This window comes from Stegodyphus dumicola, chromosome 2 (genome assembly GCF_044657685.1).
Source record: "Stegodyphus dumicola isolate Sdum_Otavi_A_Nest chromosome 2, ASM4465768v1".
NCBI lineage: Eukaryota > Metazoa > Arthropoda > Arachnida > Araneae > Eresidae > Stegodyphus > Stegodyphus dumicola.
In genome coordinates this window covers 59,849,674-59,862,582 of record NC_140769.1, presented here as the reverse complement: position 1 = coordinate 59,862,582, position 12,909 = coordinate 59,849,674, and the positions used below count along the sequence as shown (strand labels likewise).

The window sequence follows — 12,909 nt, the reverse complement described above, 5'->3', positions numbered from 1 at the left end:
ATAATGAGTTAACAATATGGCTACATGTGTAAGTAAATGCAGCAAGTTACTGTACATTCTTGAGAGAAATTAAGAATGACATATAACTCAAAACATCATTTACTCATTTTACATACAAGTAACTTGCTTTTATTTTCCCCCAATACATCGCATAACTACGCGCACCTGCGTGAAAAATGGTGGCACTGGGGAATGAATCTTGTACGTTTTTCACGGCAGTTAAGGGGTTAAGAAGTGCAGCATGATTTTCATGTGACATTGTTGCCAGATTGCAAAAACAGAGGAAACTGACTGTTTACAATAGAAAGCATCTATAAGAGGAAACTCCTGGAAGTACTCACAGTAACAGTGTGCTGTTTCAGGTAACAAAGTTAAGATAGTACTGTTGTGTATTATTCTTCAGTAAAGAAACTGATATAGCATCTAAAATACTGTTATCACAAGTGGTTAAAATACTGTTGTCACATGATATGCTCAAATATGTATTCGTACTTCTGACTCAACTGTAGTTGGATATTACAGAAAAATAAAGCATGAAAAATCAGAACAAAATTTATAATAAATGTTTAAAAATGATCTGTAATTATTTTTATATTTTAATAGTTACATAGTTATATATAATAGTTTAATAGTTAATTGCCTTACTTGGCTTTATGAAGCCACTCATCAATTCATATAACATATGCACTTGCTGAGGAGTCAAAAATAAATTAAAAGCACCTAAATTAAATTCTACATCGACCTGAAATGAAGAAGGAAAAAAAATTACATAAAATATTACATGCATCAAATAAATAAATAATAACCTCTTGGTTAATGGATTGGCTAATGGAAGATTCTAAATCAATTGATTACAGAAGGATTAAAAAATATTACTTTAGGTCCTATAACAGCTTCATTTTGTTTTAATTGGAGTCTCAATTTTTGTTGGCCAGGAAATTTCGATATTAATACAGGATCATTCTGCACTTCAGGCTCTGATTTCTTCACTGGGAGACTGGAATGTGTAGGTGGCATTTCAGGTGATCCTGGTACAAATTGGGATGGATCCTTTAGAGGAAAAAAGGCAAAGCAATCATGTAAAGGTTTCACTCAGATATTATTTTCATAAAATTTTATTAAAGCAAATTAAATGGCTGAAAGTTTCCAATGTAATTTAATAAATATAACTTTATACATTGATATGTACACTGTAACTTGAAGGTTAGCAAAAGTAAAATAAAATTTATGAAGTTATTTCCAAATAAAATGCTGCCACATAATCTAATAATATAATTTTTGCCATCCTTTATTTCCAACACTAAATTATATTTAAAAAAAAAAAAACCTAAGGTGTAATTAACAGAAGAAGAAATCAAAAACAGGAGACAAATATGGCGAATATTAAAAATGCCACGCATGAAACATTCAGAAATTACATTGACATAAAGTCTCCAAAAGAAAAGGAGTACTTTGTGATGAAGTTGCAAAGATGCATTCATGAGAATCTCCTGAAAATAATTATGTGGCAACCTGTGATGTTGGCAAAAAATATTTATATGGCAACCAGGTACGCATATAGCACATCTGCTCTAGTCAGTGTACAATGCCCAATTTATGCAATTCTCTGATTTTCTCTAAATGAAAACATATCATTATGCACACGGGGAGAACCAAAAGCATAAACAGAAATCCAGGTATGAGGGTAGCACATATCTGTTTCAGCCAGTGTAGCTGTAGTAACAATGCTGAAGTTATATGACATTGAGTTTCTCTGATGTTCTTTGGAGTAAAAATAGATTGCTGTGTACATGGAGAGAACAATGCCATAAAAAAGGAGGATTTATCAGAAAAGGTAAATGTTTTGTTGCTGATGTTTCTTGCTCTTTTAGTTTTACTGACTGACTGCTCCTGTATGGAATTCTTAGTATGCCACCATCCTGAAAATGGTTGTTGCATTTCATGCATTAGCTTGGTAGAAAATTAGCTGTCAACAAGTTCGCAAATTCTCTCCAAAGTTGGCAATGATTTCAGTTTTATTTGGCGGTGCTAATAATCACAAAATAAAAAAAAATAAAATAAATAAAAATAAAAATAAAAAGTAGATTAAAATTGGTTTGAAAGAATGATGAACAATGGCAGAAAATGCAGCATTAGATCACAGAAAATGGAAAGCCCGAAGCCAGCTTTTAGAGACCAGAAGGAATCTTTCAGAAAATAACCATGGCCATTGTTACATCCAAATTACTAAATAAATAAGTTGACTGTATATCACAACAGCATATAACAAGTTCTTTCAATTCCTTCCCTTTCTCACATCTAAATGCAAATGACCTCAGTTGCCAATCCTAGTTGATGGTATGAACCAATTTATTTCAGGTATTATGTGTGCAGAAAAAAAGTGGGTGGAAGTGAGGAGTCCTTGAAAACCTGATAATATTCCTACACTAAGTTCTCAAGATTTTTGAATTAAGTAGACTAATGTACTGGTATCATGTTACAACATGGAGAAATGCACTTAACTCCTTAAGCACTCACCACTGACAGAAAGAATAATAAAAATACATAAAACAAAACTTTTTGTGTGTGTGTTTTGTTTTATTATAGTTACTGAAACACTCTATCTTTGCATCTTCCAAATAAAAATCTCTTCTGAAAGATATTTTTAGTGAATCCCTCAAAAAAAAAAAAAAAAAAAGGTAGCGTAGTTTGTTTAAAGCAATAACACATTCTAAATATATACGCAACTGTTAATTTCTAAATTTTATTATGTTCTTGTACTGTTAGAAAGTGTGTTATTTATATAAGCATTTCTGATGGAAAATAAAACCTTGTTTTCCATTTTAATAATTTAATAATAAAAAAACTTATTTTAATCCAAAAATCTCATGTACTGATAACAGATTTAAAAAATAAAGTACCAGTATAAAATAAAATATTGAATTTTGAAATATCTGCACATACTAATTTTGGATATACATTCAGATTTTGCTATCACATACAGTGATGCCACTTAAAAAATATATATATATGCTTCCTAAGAATGTTACCCATATGTTTTTAGGAAGTTTAAATTAAACCCACATGTATTTTATTCCTACTGACAAATTTTTACAAAATTACATTTGTCCACAAGACAAATTTTTAATAATGGAAACAAGTTTCTTTCAGCATTGTAATGTCAATTTTTTTAATTTGATAATCCTCCTATAAAAGAACATGAATGAACAATGTAGGCAGAACAATTGTTATTCTCCTTAGAGTTGAACTGAAATATATAAACTAATTGTAAGTGTAGCAACAAAAGAATAAAAATTATCACATTTGAAAAACGTTGACTAAAACTTGAATCAGCAACTTCAAGAAAATTTCATAACCACCAACAAAGAACTTGTGAATTCTGGAAAATTATATCCTTCTCATCTTTATATACACCTAGAGTTTGTGAAGAACTGCGATAAATACAGACATCTAGAATTAAATATCTGAGAAACAAATTTCCCAAAATAAATTATGTCACAAGCAAAGAATACTATTTTGAAAGATCACAGATTAGAAATTCAATTACCAAATGAATCCAGACATATTCTGGATAAGAATATCTTTGAAATTTTTGCATTTCCACCTAGATTTTTTACTTGCTAATACCAAAGCTGTGAACAATGAGCATGGTAGGTCTTTTACCAGGAATTTTCCCGTGTTGAAAAATGATACCAAAGCTACTACAATCCTAATATGCATCTGCTGACATTAAAACAGATAGTTTTAAAGCAAATATGGCAGAAAATTGTGATTTTTCAAATTATTTTCTTCTTTGATGCAAATGCAAATTCATGTATATTCATACATCCATTTCAATTACGTGTTGAAAAACTTTTGTGACAGGAAAATTCCAATAAAAAGTTTTATTTGATAGCTCTAATACTGCCAGATTTACATATTTTGATTAATGCAACAAAGGAAAAATAAAAATTTCTCCTTCATGTCTGAAAAATTTATTTAAAAAAAAAAAAAAAAAAAAAAGGTTGCATAGCCATTTTATAGTAGCCATTTTATCTCTAAAAATAGTTGCAAAGAGTTTCAGTTTTAAAAGAAAATACTCTGGATAAAACTATTTATGCTTTAAAAGGAACATATACATTCAATTTATTATAACTTGCTAATATAATTTTTCTTTCAAAACTGATTGTACTTTTTAACATATCCAATATTATTACATGCAGCATAAGAAAATGTAAGCAAATTAATAATAAAAGGGGGAAAAAGAAAAATTAAGATTTTTTATACCACATAGTCTGAAGGAAATCCTTGCTTAGGAGGAGGTATAGTTCTAGACTGTTTCATGAATTCTGCTGTATACAGACTAACTCCTTCAAATACCACATTTTTAAATGCATATGCTCGAGATTCAAAAGTATTTTTATCAGCATTACACTGATTATTTTCACAATGAGCATTCACTCCAGCTTCATCAAAATATTCAGCACTGAAACAAAAACAAAACTTATAACCTGAAAGACTTTTTACTACTTACTGGTTATCTGGTACCCACTGATACATTGCAAAAATAACATCTGCTGCTCTGATTCTTGTAAGCATCTAGCAATCTTAAGTGTTATTTAATATTTTTCTATAAAGATGAGATTTTTTATTTCTTTTTCAGGGTTTTTTTTGGGGGGGAGTAAAATGATGGTGTGATGGCCTTCAACTTTGAAATCTAAACAATGGAATACAAGTAAAAAAGTGGCAATATTGTACAGCTCCTTATCAATCTTCTTATTTATCAGATTTCATATGAGTGCAAAGACAATTTTAAAATAATGATGCTTCTGATACCTTTTGAATTCACTATCAAACAACAGTCATTGAAAAAAACCCAGATTTTATTGCAAAAAGGCAATAACAGAATGTCTACAGTATGTTGAAGGGTACCAAAACAACCAAGAAGTAGCAATATTTGTTCCAATTTTCAAAAACTTACATTTAATACAAATTACTAAACTATAATACAGGTAAAGCAGAATGGAAGTAAAATTAATTAATTAAATAAATAATAATAATAATAAACCGTACATAAAAAAAATAATGAAGAAATTATGAATTTTTCGCTACTTAGATGTTTTGTTATATTCTGCTATTATTTTTTTTTTTTTTTTTTTTTTTATATTTCTGAATACTACTAATAGTTGTCACAATCTGTTTTATTTTCTTCACATTTTTCCCTGTGAGATATTCCACCCTGAATGAAAAACACAATCAATTTGTATATTCTGTAACTTTGTTCTCTTTATTTATTGTAGCATGTCGATACAGCTTTTAAGATCGATTCAGGATGTGAGTCCAAGGCCAGTGAATAACATAACCAAATTTTTCCCCCCAGGGGGCTATGTAAAGAATAAAACAACCTGTAGTAAATAATTTCAGTGTCATGTTTATACTGTGATGGTCAAGAAAGATTATAAAGCTATTTTTACAGTAATGATGTAAAACCATTTTCCAAAATATATTTTATGCATTTTAACTCTTCTTATGCAGGCATTTATAATTAAATATCTCCAAACAATAGATTTGATATATATATAGCATCAGAGAATAATTTTTTTAGTTTAAAATTTGGATGCATTGTAGGAAAAAGATGAACAGGACATCACATGTATGATCAACAGTAGGTCAAGCAAAAAAAAAACTGCCTACTGATTTTTGCATTTTTGACTTCAGGATAAAACAGATATTCATTTTCAGCAATTTACATATATATATAAATCTGGATTGGAAATTTGGGGGAAAAATTTCAACCAAGAATAAAAAATTTAATTCCCTATATACAATTTGATATGGAAAAAATGAAGTGCCTCTCAAAATAGTGCAAAAATTGATTGATCAATTATAAAAAAGGCTGATTAGCATACCCACATTTCCCAATAGAAATAAAAGGTTGTTGTTATGCGCAATAATTTAATTTCTTTTCCATTTTCTTTCAGTTTCATCCTATGTTAATAAATTTACATGATAAATTAGCATAAAAATCATGGTTTAAATCTGTCCCTCCAATGTTGAGATAATGAAAGATAGTGGCTTCTTTGAATGGTGAAACATTTCAGAGCTTCTTCAACGAACTCAGCTTTTTAAAACTTTTCACCATGAAAAGAAATAATGTTCTCAATTTTTCTATAAGTAGGAACTATAAATTTGGAAAATTTGCATTATTTGGTACATATAGGTTTGGCTACATTCATTTTGTATTTTCCAAATAACACTCATCTTACCTTCAGTTCAAAACACAATACATTTACTGGTCGACCATATGGATAAATATTTTATGGTAAAAGTTGTCCCAGTGCAAAGTAAAGAAAGCTAAAAGAATATGTGAAGTTTCACACATCTGTAAAATATGATCTGGAAATAATAATAATGTCAGCACTTTTTGTTCTATAGAGTATTCAGTGAGTATGCATTCATATAAGATATATATGGTTAAAAAGAAAGAGTACAATAACCCTTACAAAGCACACCCTAAATCTTGCAAAAATCTAGACAATGCAAAACTTCCATTCAAAAAAAAGCAGAAATTTGAAAGTGCTTTAAATACTATCCCCCCCCCAAAAAAAAACTGATAAAAGTAAAAAAAAAAAAAAAAAAAAATCACTCCTTAAAAGAACAATCAACTGCATATCCTCAAGCTCATAAGTATCTGTTCACTATCTCCTTTTTCTTTGAAAAGCAAAAATTCCATCATATCATCAGCCTTGAACAGAGCTCCATCCGAGAGCTCATTTAAAGATTTTTTTATGAAATAAAACAATCCATTTTTGTTCCAATGGTCCTGAATATCATTTATGATCCTTACTGTGTGCCCTGGTTCTCTGTGAACTAGGTGCTACACCTGCTTTACACAGCTTTTGCTTAGAACAGCATTTCTCAAACTTTTTCCAACTGAGGGCTATTTTCATAAATTAGAAGGTGAAGGTTCTATGGACCATCTTACTCTTACCCCTTCAAAACAATTCTTTTTAGTATATATTACAACCAGTATGCTTGTATTTTTAAAATGCAATTAATTAAAGATCATTTAATTTCTGATTAGTGATAAGATAAAAGAAAGAAATTTATACAGTACAAAGTGCACAATCCAGACATCCAATACCCAGAGTAATCTAAACCTGGATCTCAGGATGACCAGCAACCCTTTTTTTCCCCTTTTATATATAGGAATTTTTTGCATGCTTTTCTTATGACAACATTGGTTCTTTATTATTATTTTTTTAAAATCAAATATGTTAGTCAATTCAGAAACGAATCTTTAATTTCTTTTGAGAATCTTGGCCACCATAATATTTATCTTTCTTTATTCTAATATATTTCTATTCCTAAATGACAATGAATTCTACTAAACATATCTTTTTTTGAACTTCCAAGAACAACATAGGAATTCTTAAGTATTAAACCATTTGCTTCTGAGAGTTTCTCTCTGAAGTTAAAATACTGTTTTGCTTGTTCAGGAACCATATATTTTGCATTTGGCTATCCAGTTGTTAATTAATTTTCTTATTACATGTAGTTGTTCATCTTTTTTTTTTTTTTTAAAGTTGAAAAATTTCCATTTTATCTTCAGACACTGGTACACATTCTACAACCATTCCAACACACACTTTTATGTCTCCTTCAAAGAAATCATATCCTTTATCAGTGAATGATCAATGCATCAGTTATAAAAAGATAATGCAACAGTTATAAAAAGTTTTTTCACCCTGTTTTTTTTCTCCTGGTTTATATTTTATCTCTAATTGATATGGCTGCAATCCCATGTGCATTCTTTGTAACCTTAGACAACATTTATTTAACGGCTTCTCGAAAATTGATTCCAATAGCTTATGGTCACTTTTAATTGTAAAAATTTTACCAAATATATACTAGTGAAATTTCTCACATGCAAATACAATAGATAGTTTCCTTTTCAAATCTGACCATAATTCTCTTGTGCATATCTGTTAATGCCTTAAACGCATATGCCATTAGTAAATTATTCTGCAGTAAAACTGCTCCTAGTCTTGAGATGCATCTACAGATAAAACTACAGGCATATTCATACCATAATATTTAAAATAGGTTTATTTACTAAGACATTTCTTAGTCTTCTAAAAGCTTTTTCATGTACTGCATTTCAATTCCAAATAACTTTTTTTTTTTTTCAACAAATCTCTTCAACATGATGTCAACTCTAATAAGTTAGTAAAAATCTAGAAACATAGGCAATCATACTTATGAAAGTGTCTAATTTCTCAACATTTTTTGGTGGTTTTACGTCTAGAATAGCCTTATTTTTCTCTTCATCTGGCTTCTTCATCTTCAGAAAATATATGTCCAAAATATTTGACTTCATTCAAAGCAATTTTCCAAATTTAAATTTAATTTAACATTCTTTTCTCTGGCTCTTCCCAATACCACCTTCTTTAATCTTAAATCATGTTTTTTTTTTGGGGGGAGAGGGTCTTTCCCCCAAAGTAATGAGTCATTCTTAAGCATTTGAACTCATCATATATAGCTAAAAATGTCAGAAAAAAATTCTGGTAATGCATATAGTCAGTCCATAAGGCAACCTCAAAAAACTATATCTACCAAATGGAGTATTAAATGTGGTAAACTCAAAACTTGAATTTGAGTGTTTAATTTGACAAAATGCTTTGTTTGCATCTAAATACTTTTACATTTGACATTAAAGATGAAATTTCTTCAAAGTTAGTGTCTAATAATGTTCTCTCAGTATATTGGTTAAGGAAAATATAAACATACTCTTAAACTACCATCCTTTTTTTTTTTTTTTTCTTATTTGTGAATACCGAAATTTTGTAGGCTGATTCACATTCTTTATAATACCATCTTTCTCCACTCTTGTCAGTTCCTTTTTAAATGGATTTAATAAACCAAGTGGAACTTTTCTGCAGAGCTCTATTTTACCAACAGCTTTTGGTTTAATTTAATGTGATATGTTCCCAGTTCCCTTAAATAAGCCTTGATATCCATTTAAAGATTCTGATATTTTTTCATTAGGTTCAGGTTTTACTGTACATATCTGTTGTGCTAAATTTAATTTTTTGTAGGGTAACTAAAATAACTGGGACAGTTTTAGCACATGCTACTATTTGAAATTCTACCTCAATTTTATAACCTTTAAGTGATTCACATAAGAATTTACATTTCCAAAGTATTGTATATTCTTTCCAAAGTATTCTATATATATGTATAATGTGCATTTTTAATGGGGGCGAGAAAAATTTACGGGTTCACGCTATACGCCCAATATATAAATGACAGGTTTAAAAGGAAGGAAAAGATAAGCATACAAAAATTAGACTTCTATATATACCTAAATACTGCTTATTTATAAAAAAAATGTCATATTTTATGAACTTCAAAATTTTCATTAACAAATTAACAAGAAAAGTTTATCATATCCGTCTTCCATTATATCTTCAGGCACATCATCAAATTCTGTTTCATCTTCACCATCATTATTACTTTGTTCCATAAATAAATAATCATTTTCCATTCTGTCTAGACTGTTAGATATACTATATTTTTAATGACATTTGAATTATGCTGGATTTAATTTCATTCCAACTTTTTATTATTCACTCATACACTATTTCTAGACTGGTATGACACATTTAGCCTCTAGTAAATGTTTCCCCCCTTTCTAACATCAATGCATTCCACTGTCATTTTAAATTTTCTTTGGTTTATAATCAAATGCTGAACTAATGGCATTAATGCTCTTGGACTAAATGCAATATCTGTATTACACTCTTTCAAATATTTCTTCATATTATCTGTTAGATGTGATTTGTACATATTCTGAACTAAAAGACTTTCTGGGTTTTTTTAAGATAACAGGACACTTTTGTCAAACATTTCTTATCCACAATTTCACAATGTTTTTGTCCATCCATCCTTTCTTGTGTTTTTATGCAAAATTGTTTTTGTTTCTTTCATATTAAATATAACCAAAATTTCATTCATGCTTCCAATATGCTACAGTAAATTATTTTTTTTGCCTTTGTAAGTCAATAACATATTTTTGGAAGTCTTTTTGAAACTTCAGTGTTTTACCCTTGTAGAATTAAATTATTTCATGCCATTAATTGACTATACTAACTCAAAGCTGCTTTAAAGTTTTCACTTTCATTTGCATTCCTCCACCTCCCACCCTCTTTACTCCTCTAAGCATGACAGGTTTTGCTCGAAAATTTCAAAGTTCCTCAAAATGTCATGAATAAATGGTATTTTCTTGATTATAATTAAAAAATGACTTCCTCACTTTGTACCTTGATTCCTTTTCTTTCAATACACATCCAACCCGAAAGCAAATACATTAAAAGATGGCAGAAATTTTCATGTGTATTGAATATGAAAGCCACTCTTCTCTGCAGAATTTTCCATCCATAATGCTGAGAGGGTTAAGGTAAACAAATGCACGCTGTTTTATGCTATAATGCAGTGGTTCTTAACTGGGGGTGCCCGCACCCCTCTACCTAACCATAAAAATTATTAAATATCATTCATTAAATTTCTTATAATAAAAGATTTGAAATCTGCAGTAGTGTCCCTAATATCATAAAAATTGGTAGCACTTAGCTCACTTATCGGCAAAAGACACAGGAAAGAGCCGGTGCCGATGGGCATATACACTACACTACAAAAAGGCACGGAACGCTACAAATGAACGCAAACAGGCAGCTAGGTGACGGCGAAAAGAAAAAAAAAAACTTTGTGGGAATACAAGCGTGACCTTCGAGAAACCTCGATAGCCACGAAGCGACGATACAAGCGGAGAACGTTATCCCAGCTTGCGCATGAGCTGAGTTCAACATGTGCTACTCCAATGAAATCTACGGATTCACAGATTTGTATCTGCATCTACTGCGACTGTGTTAGGTAGAGTCAACTATTGTGTCTGCGACATGTGTATTGTGTATTCTGACTTGTTCAGAAACCTCTTGAGACTAATAGATTCTTAATTGCCCGTTCAAGCCGAATAGAATTCAGTGATATTACAAATGTAAGAACATTATATCTATTATATTACATTATTTCTAAATAATTAAATCGATTATAGTGAAGCCCACTATGTCAAAAAAAAAACGACAATGGAACGATAAGTATGCCGGTTATTGATTTACCTGCGCAACCGAAAAAGATGGCATGCAACGACCGCAATGCATCTTGTGTTCCAAGATATTTTCAAACAGCAATCTCAAACCATCAAAGTTATTAGAGCATTTCAACAATGTGCATGGTGGCGAAAAAGCGCATAGCATGAACAGCTTGAAGTCAAAGAAGGCTCGGTTTGATACCAGTGGAACTATCCTAAAATTGTGCGGACCAGCAATTCAAAAACCTTTATTAGAAGCGTCATATCAAGTGGCATATTTATGTGAAAAAAAAAAAAGAAACCTCACACGATCGCTGAAGAGTTGATTAAACCTTCTGCTTTAATTATTGCTAAAACAGTTTTAGATTCGGAAGCACATAAAAAAATCCAACAGATTCCATTATCGAATGATATTATAGGATCGCGAATACAAGATCTCAGTGAAGATATTTTAATGCAAGTAATTGAAGACATAAAAATCAGTCCACTGAAAATAAGCATGCAACTGGATGAGTCAACTGATGTTGATAATTGTAGCCAACTTTTGGTATTTGTCAGGTATGTGAAGGAAAAAGAGGTGATAGAAGAATTTCTATTTTGTGAACCACTGGAGGTGAATACGAGAGGAATTGATATTTTCAATCGCATCAAAGATTTTTTTACCAAATATCAATTACCTATGAATGTGATTGGCTCAATATGCACTGATGGAGCCCCAGCAATGTTAGGCAAAAATTCAGGATTTTTTTCACACATGAAAAGAGAATTACCGGGCCAGAAAGTTTAAAACAACATCTAACTACAGCAGTAAATATAGTAAAATACATCCGACGGCGAGCGCTTAATCATCGCATTTTTCGTGCATTTTGCGAAGAAATCGATGCCGATCATACCGTGTTCCTACATTACGAAATACAATGGTTATCTAAGGGTCGCATGCTTAACAGAGTTTTTGAATTGGGTGAGGAAATTATTCAATTACTGACTAGTCAAAATTGTTATTTAGTAAAAGATTTTAAGAGTTATGATGCAATGCTGAGGCTGGCCTGCATAACAGACATATTTAGCCATTTAAATGAATTGAATCTATCAATGCAAGGATTTGGTATAAATATAATAATATCTAGTGAAAAATTATCTTCATTTATCGCAAAATTAGAAATTTGGATACGTCGAGTAGAAAAGGGGAATTTTGCAAACTTTCCCTTGCTTGATTCTGTTATTGCAAAAAATGAAAAGAATACAATTATACCCGACATTGTAATACATTTGAGACGATTGAGAGAATCATTCAATGGATATTTTTCTACCGGAAATATTACCAAAACTCAGAGATGAAAACTGGATCCATTTCTATTTGACTTAAATTTGATGGATGATAGTGATCTGAAAAAAGATCAACTTATTGAAATGCGAGCAAGTGGACATGTTCAAATGGAATTCGAACAATTAGAATTGCAACAATTCTGGTGTTCACAGTTACAACGTTATTCAGAATTGGTGAACGGAGCACTGCAGTTACTCTTACCCTTTGCTACCACCTGCTTGTGCGAAATGGGATTTTCATCGCTTTTGCATATAAAATCTAAAGCGAGAAATCGCTTAAATACGCGTAAGTGGTGACTTACGCGTATGTCTTTCAAAAAAGAACCTCGCTTCGCCAGTATAATAATGAAAAAACAACAACAGACTAGTCATTAATAAAAATAATATTGTTTTGTATTTATATAAAATGTACAATGTTTTTCTATAAACAATAAGTTTCGCAAAAAATGTATTTT

General features: G+C 30.5%; 1 protein-coding gene across 4 annotated transcripts in view; it reads right to left on the bottom strand.

Annotated features, from left to right (window-relative positions):
* Atg2 (Autophagy-related 2) overlaps positions 1 to 12,909 on the bottom strand; it is a 286,485-nt gene that overhangs the window by 222,992 nt on the left and 50,584 nt on the right. For all 4 annotated transcript variants that reach the window (XR_015039434.1, XM_085810699.1, XM_085810697.1 and 1 more), the window contains exons 5-7: positions 4,267 to 4,465; positions 877 to 1,050; positions 646 to 742 (exon numbers count right to left, since the gene is read on the bottom strand). Coding sequence is in view for 3 of the 4 variants with exons in the window: in XM_085810699.1 (XP_085666825.1) it covers positions 646 to 742; positions 877 to 1,050; positions 4,267 to 4,465 (470 nt within the window). In the remaining variant the exon portion in view is untranslated. The remainder of the gene's footprint in view (positions 1 to 645; positions 743 to 876; positions 1,051 to 4,266; positions 4,466 to 12,909) is intronic.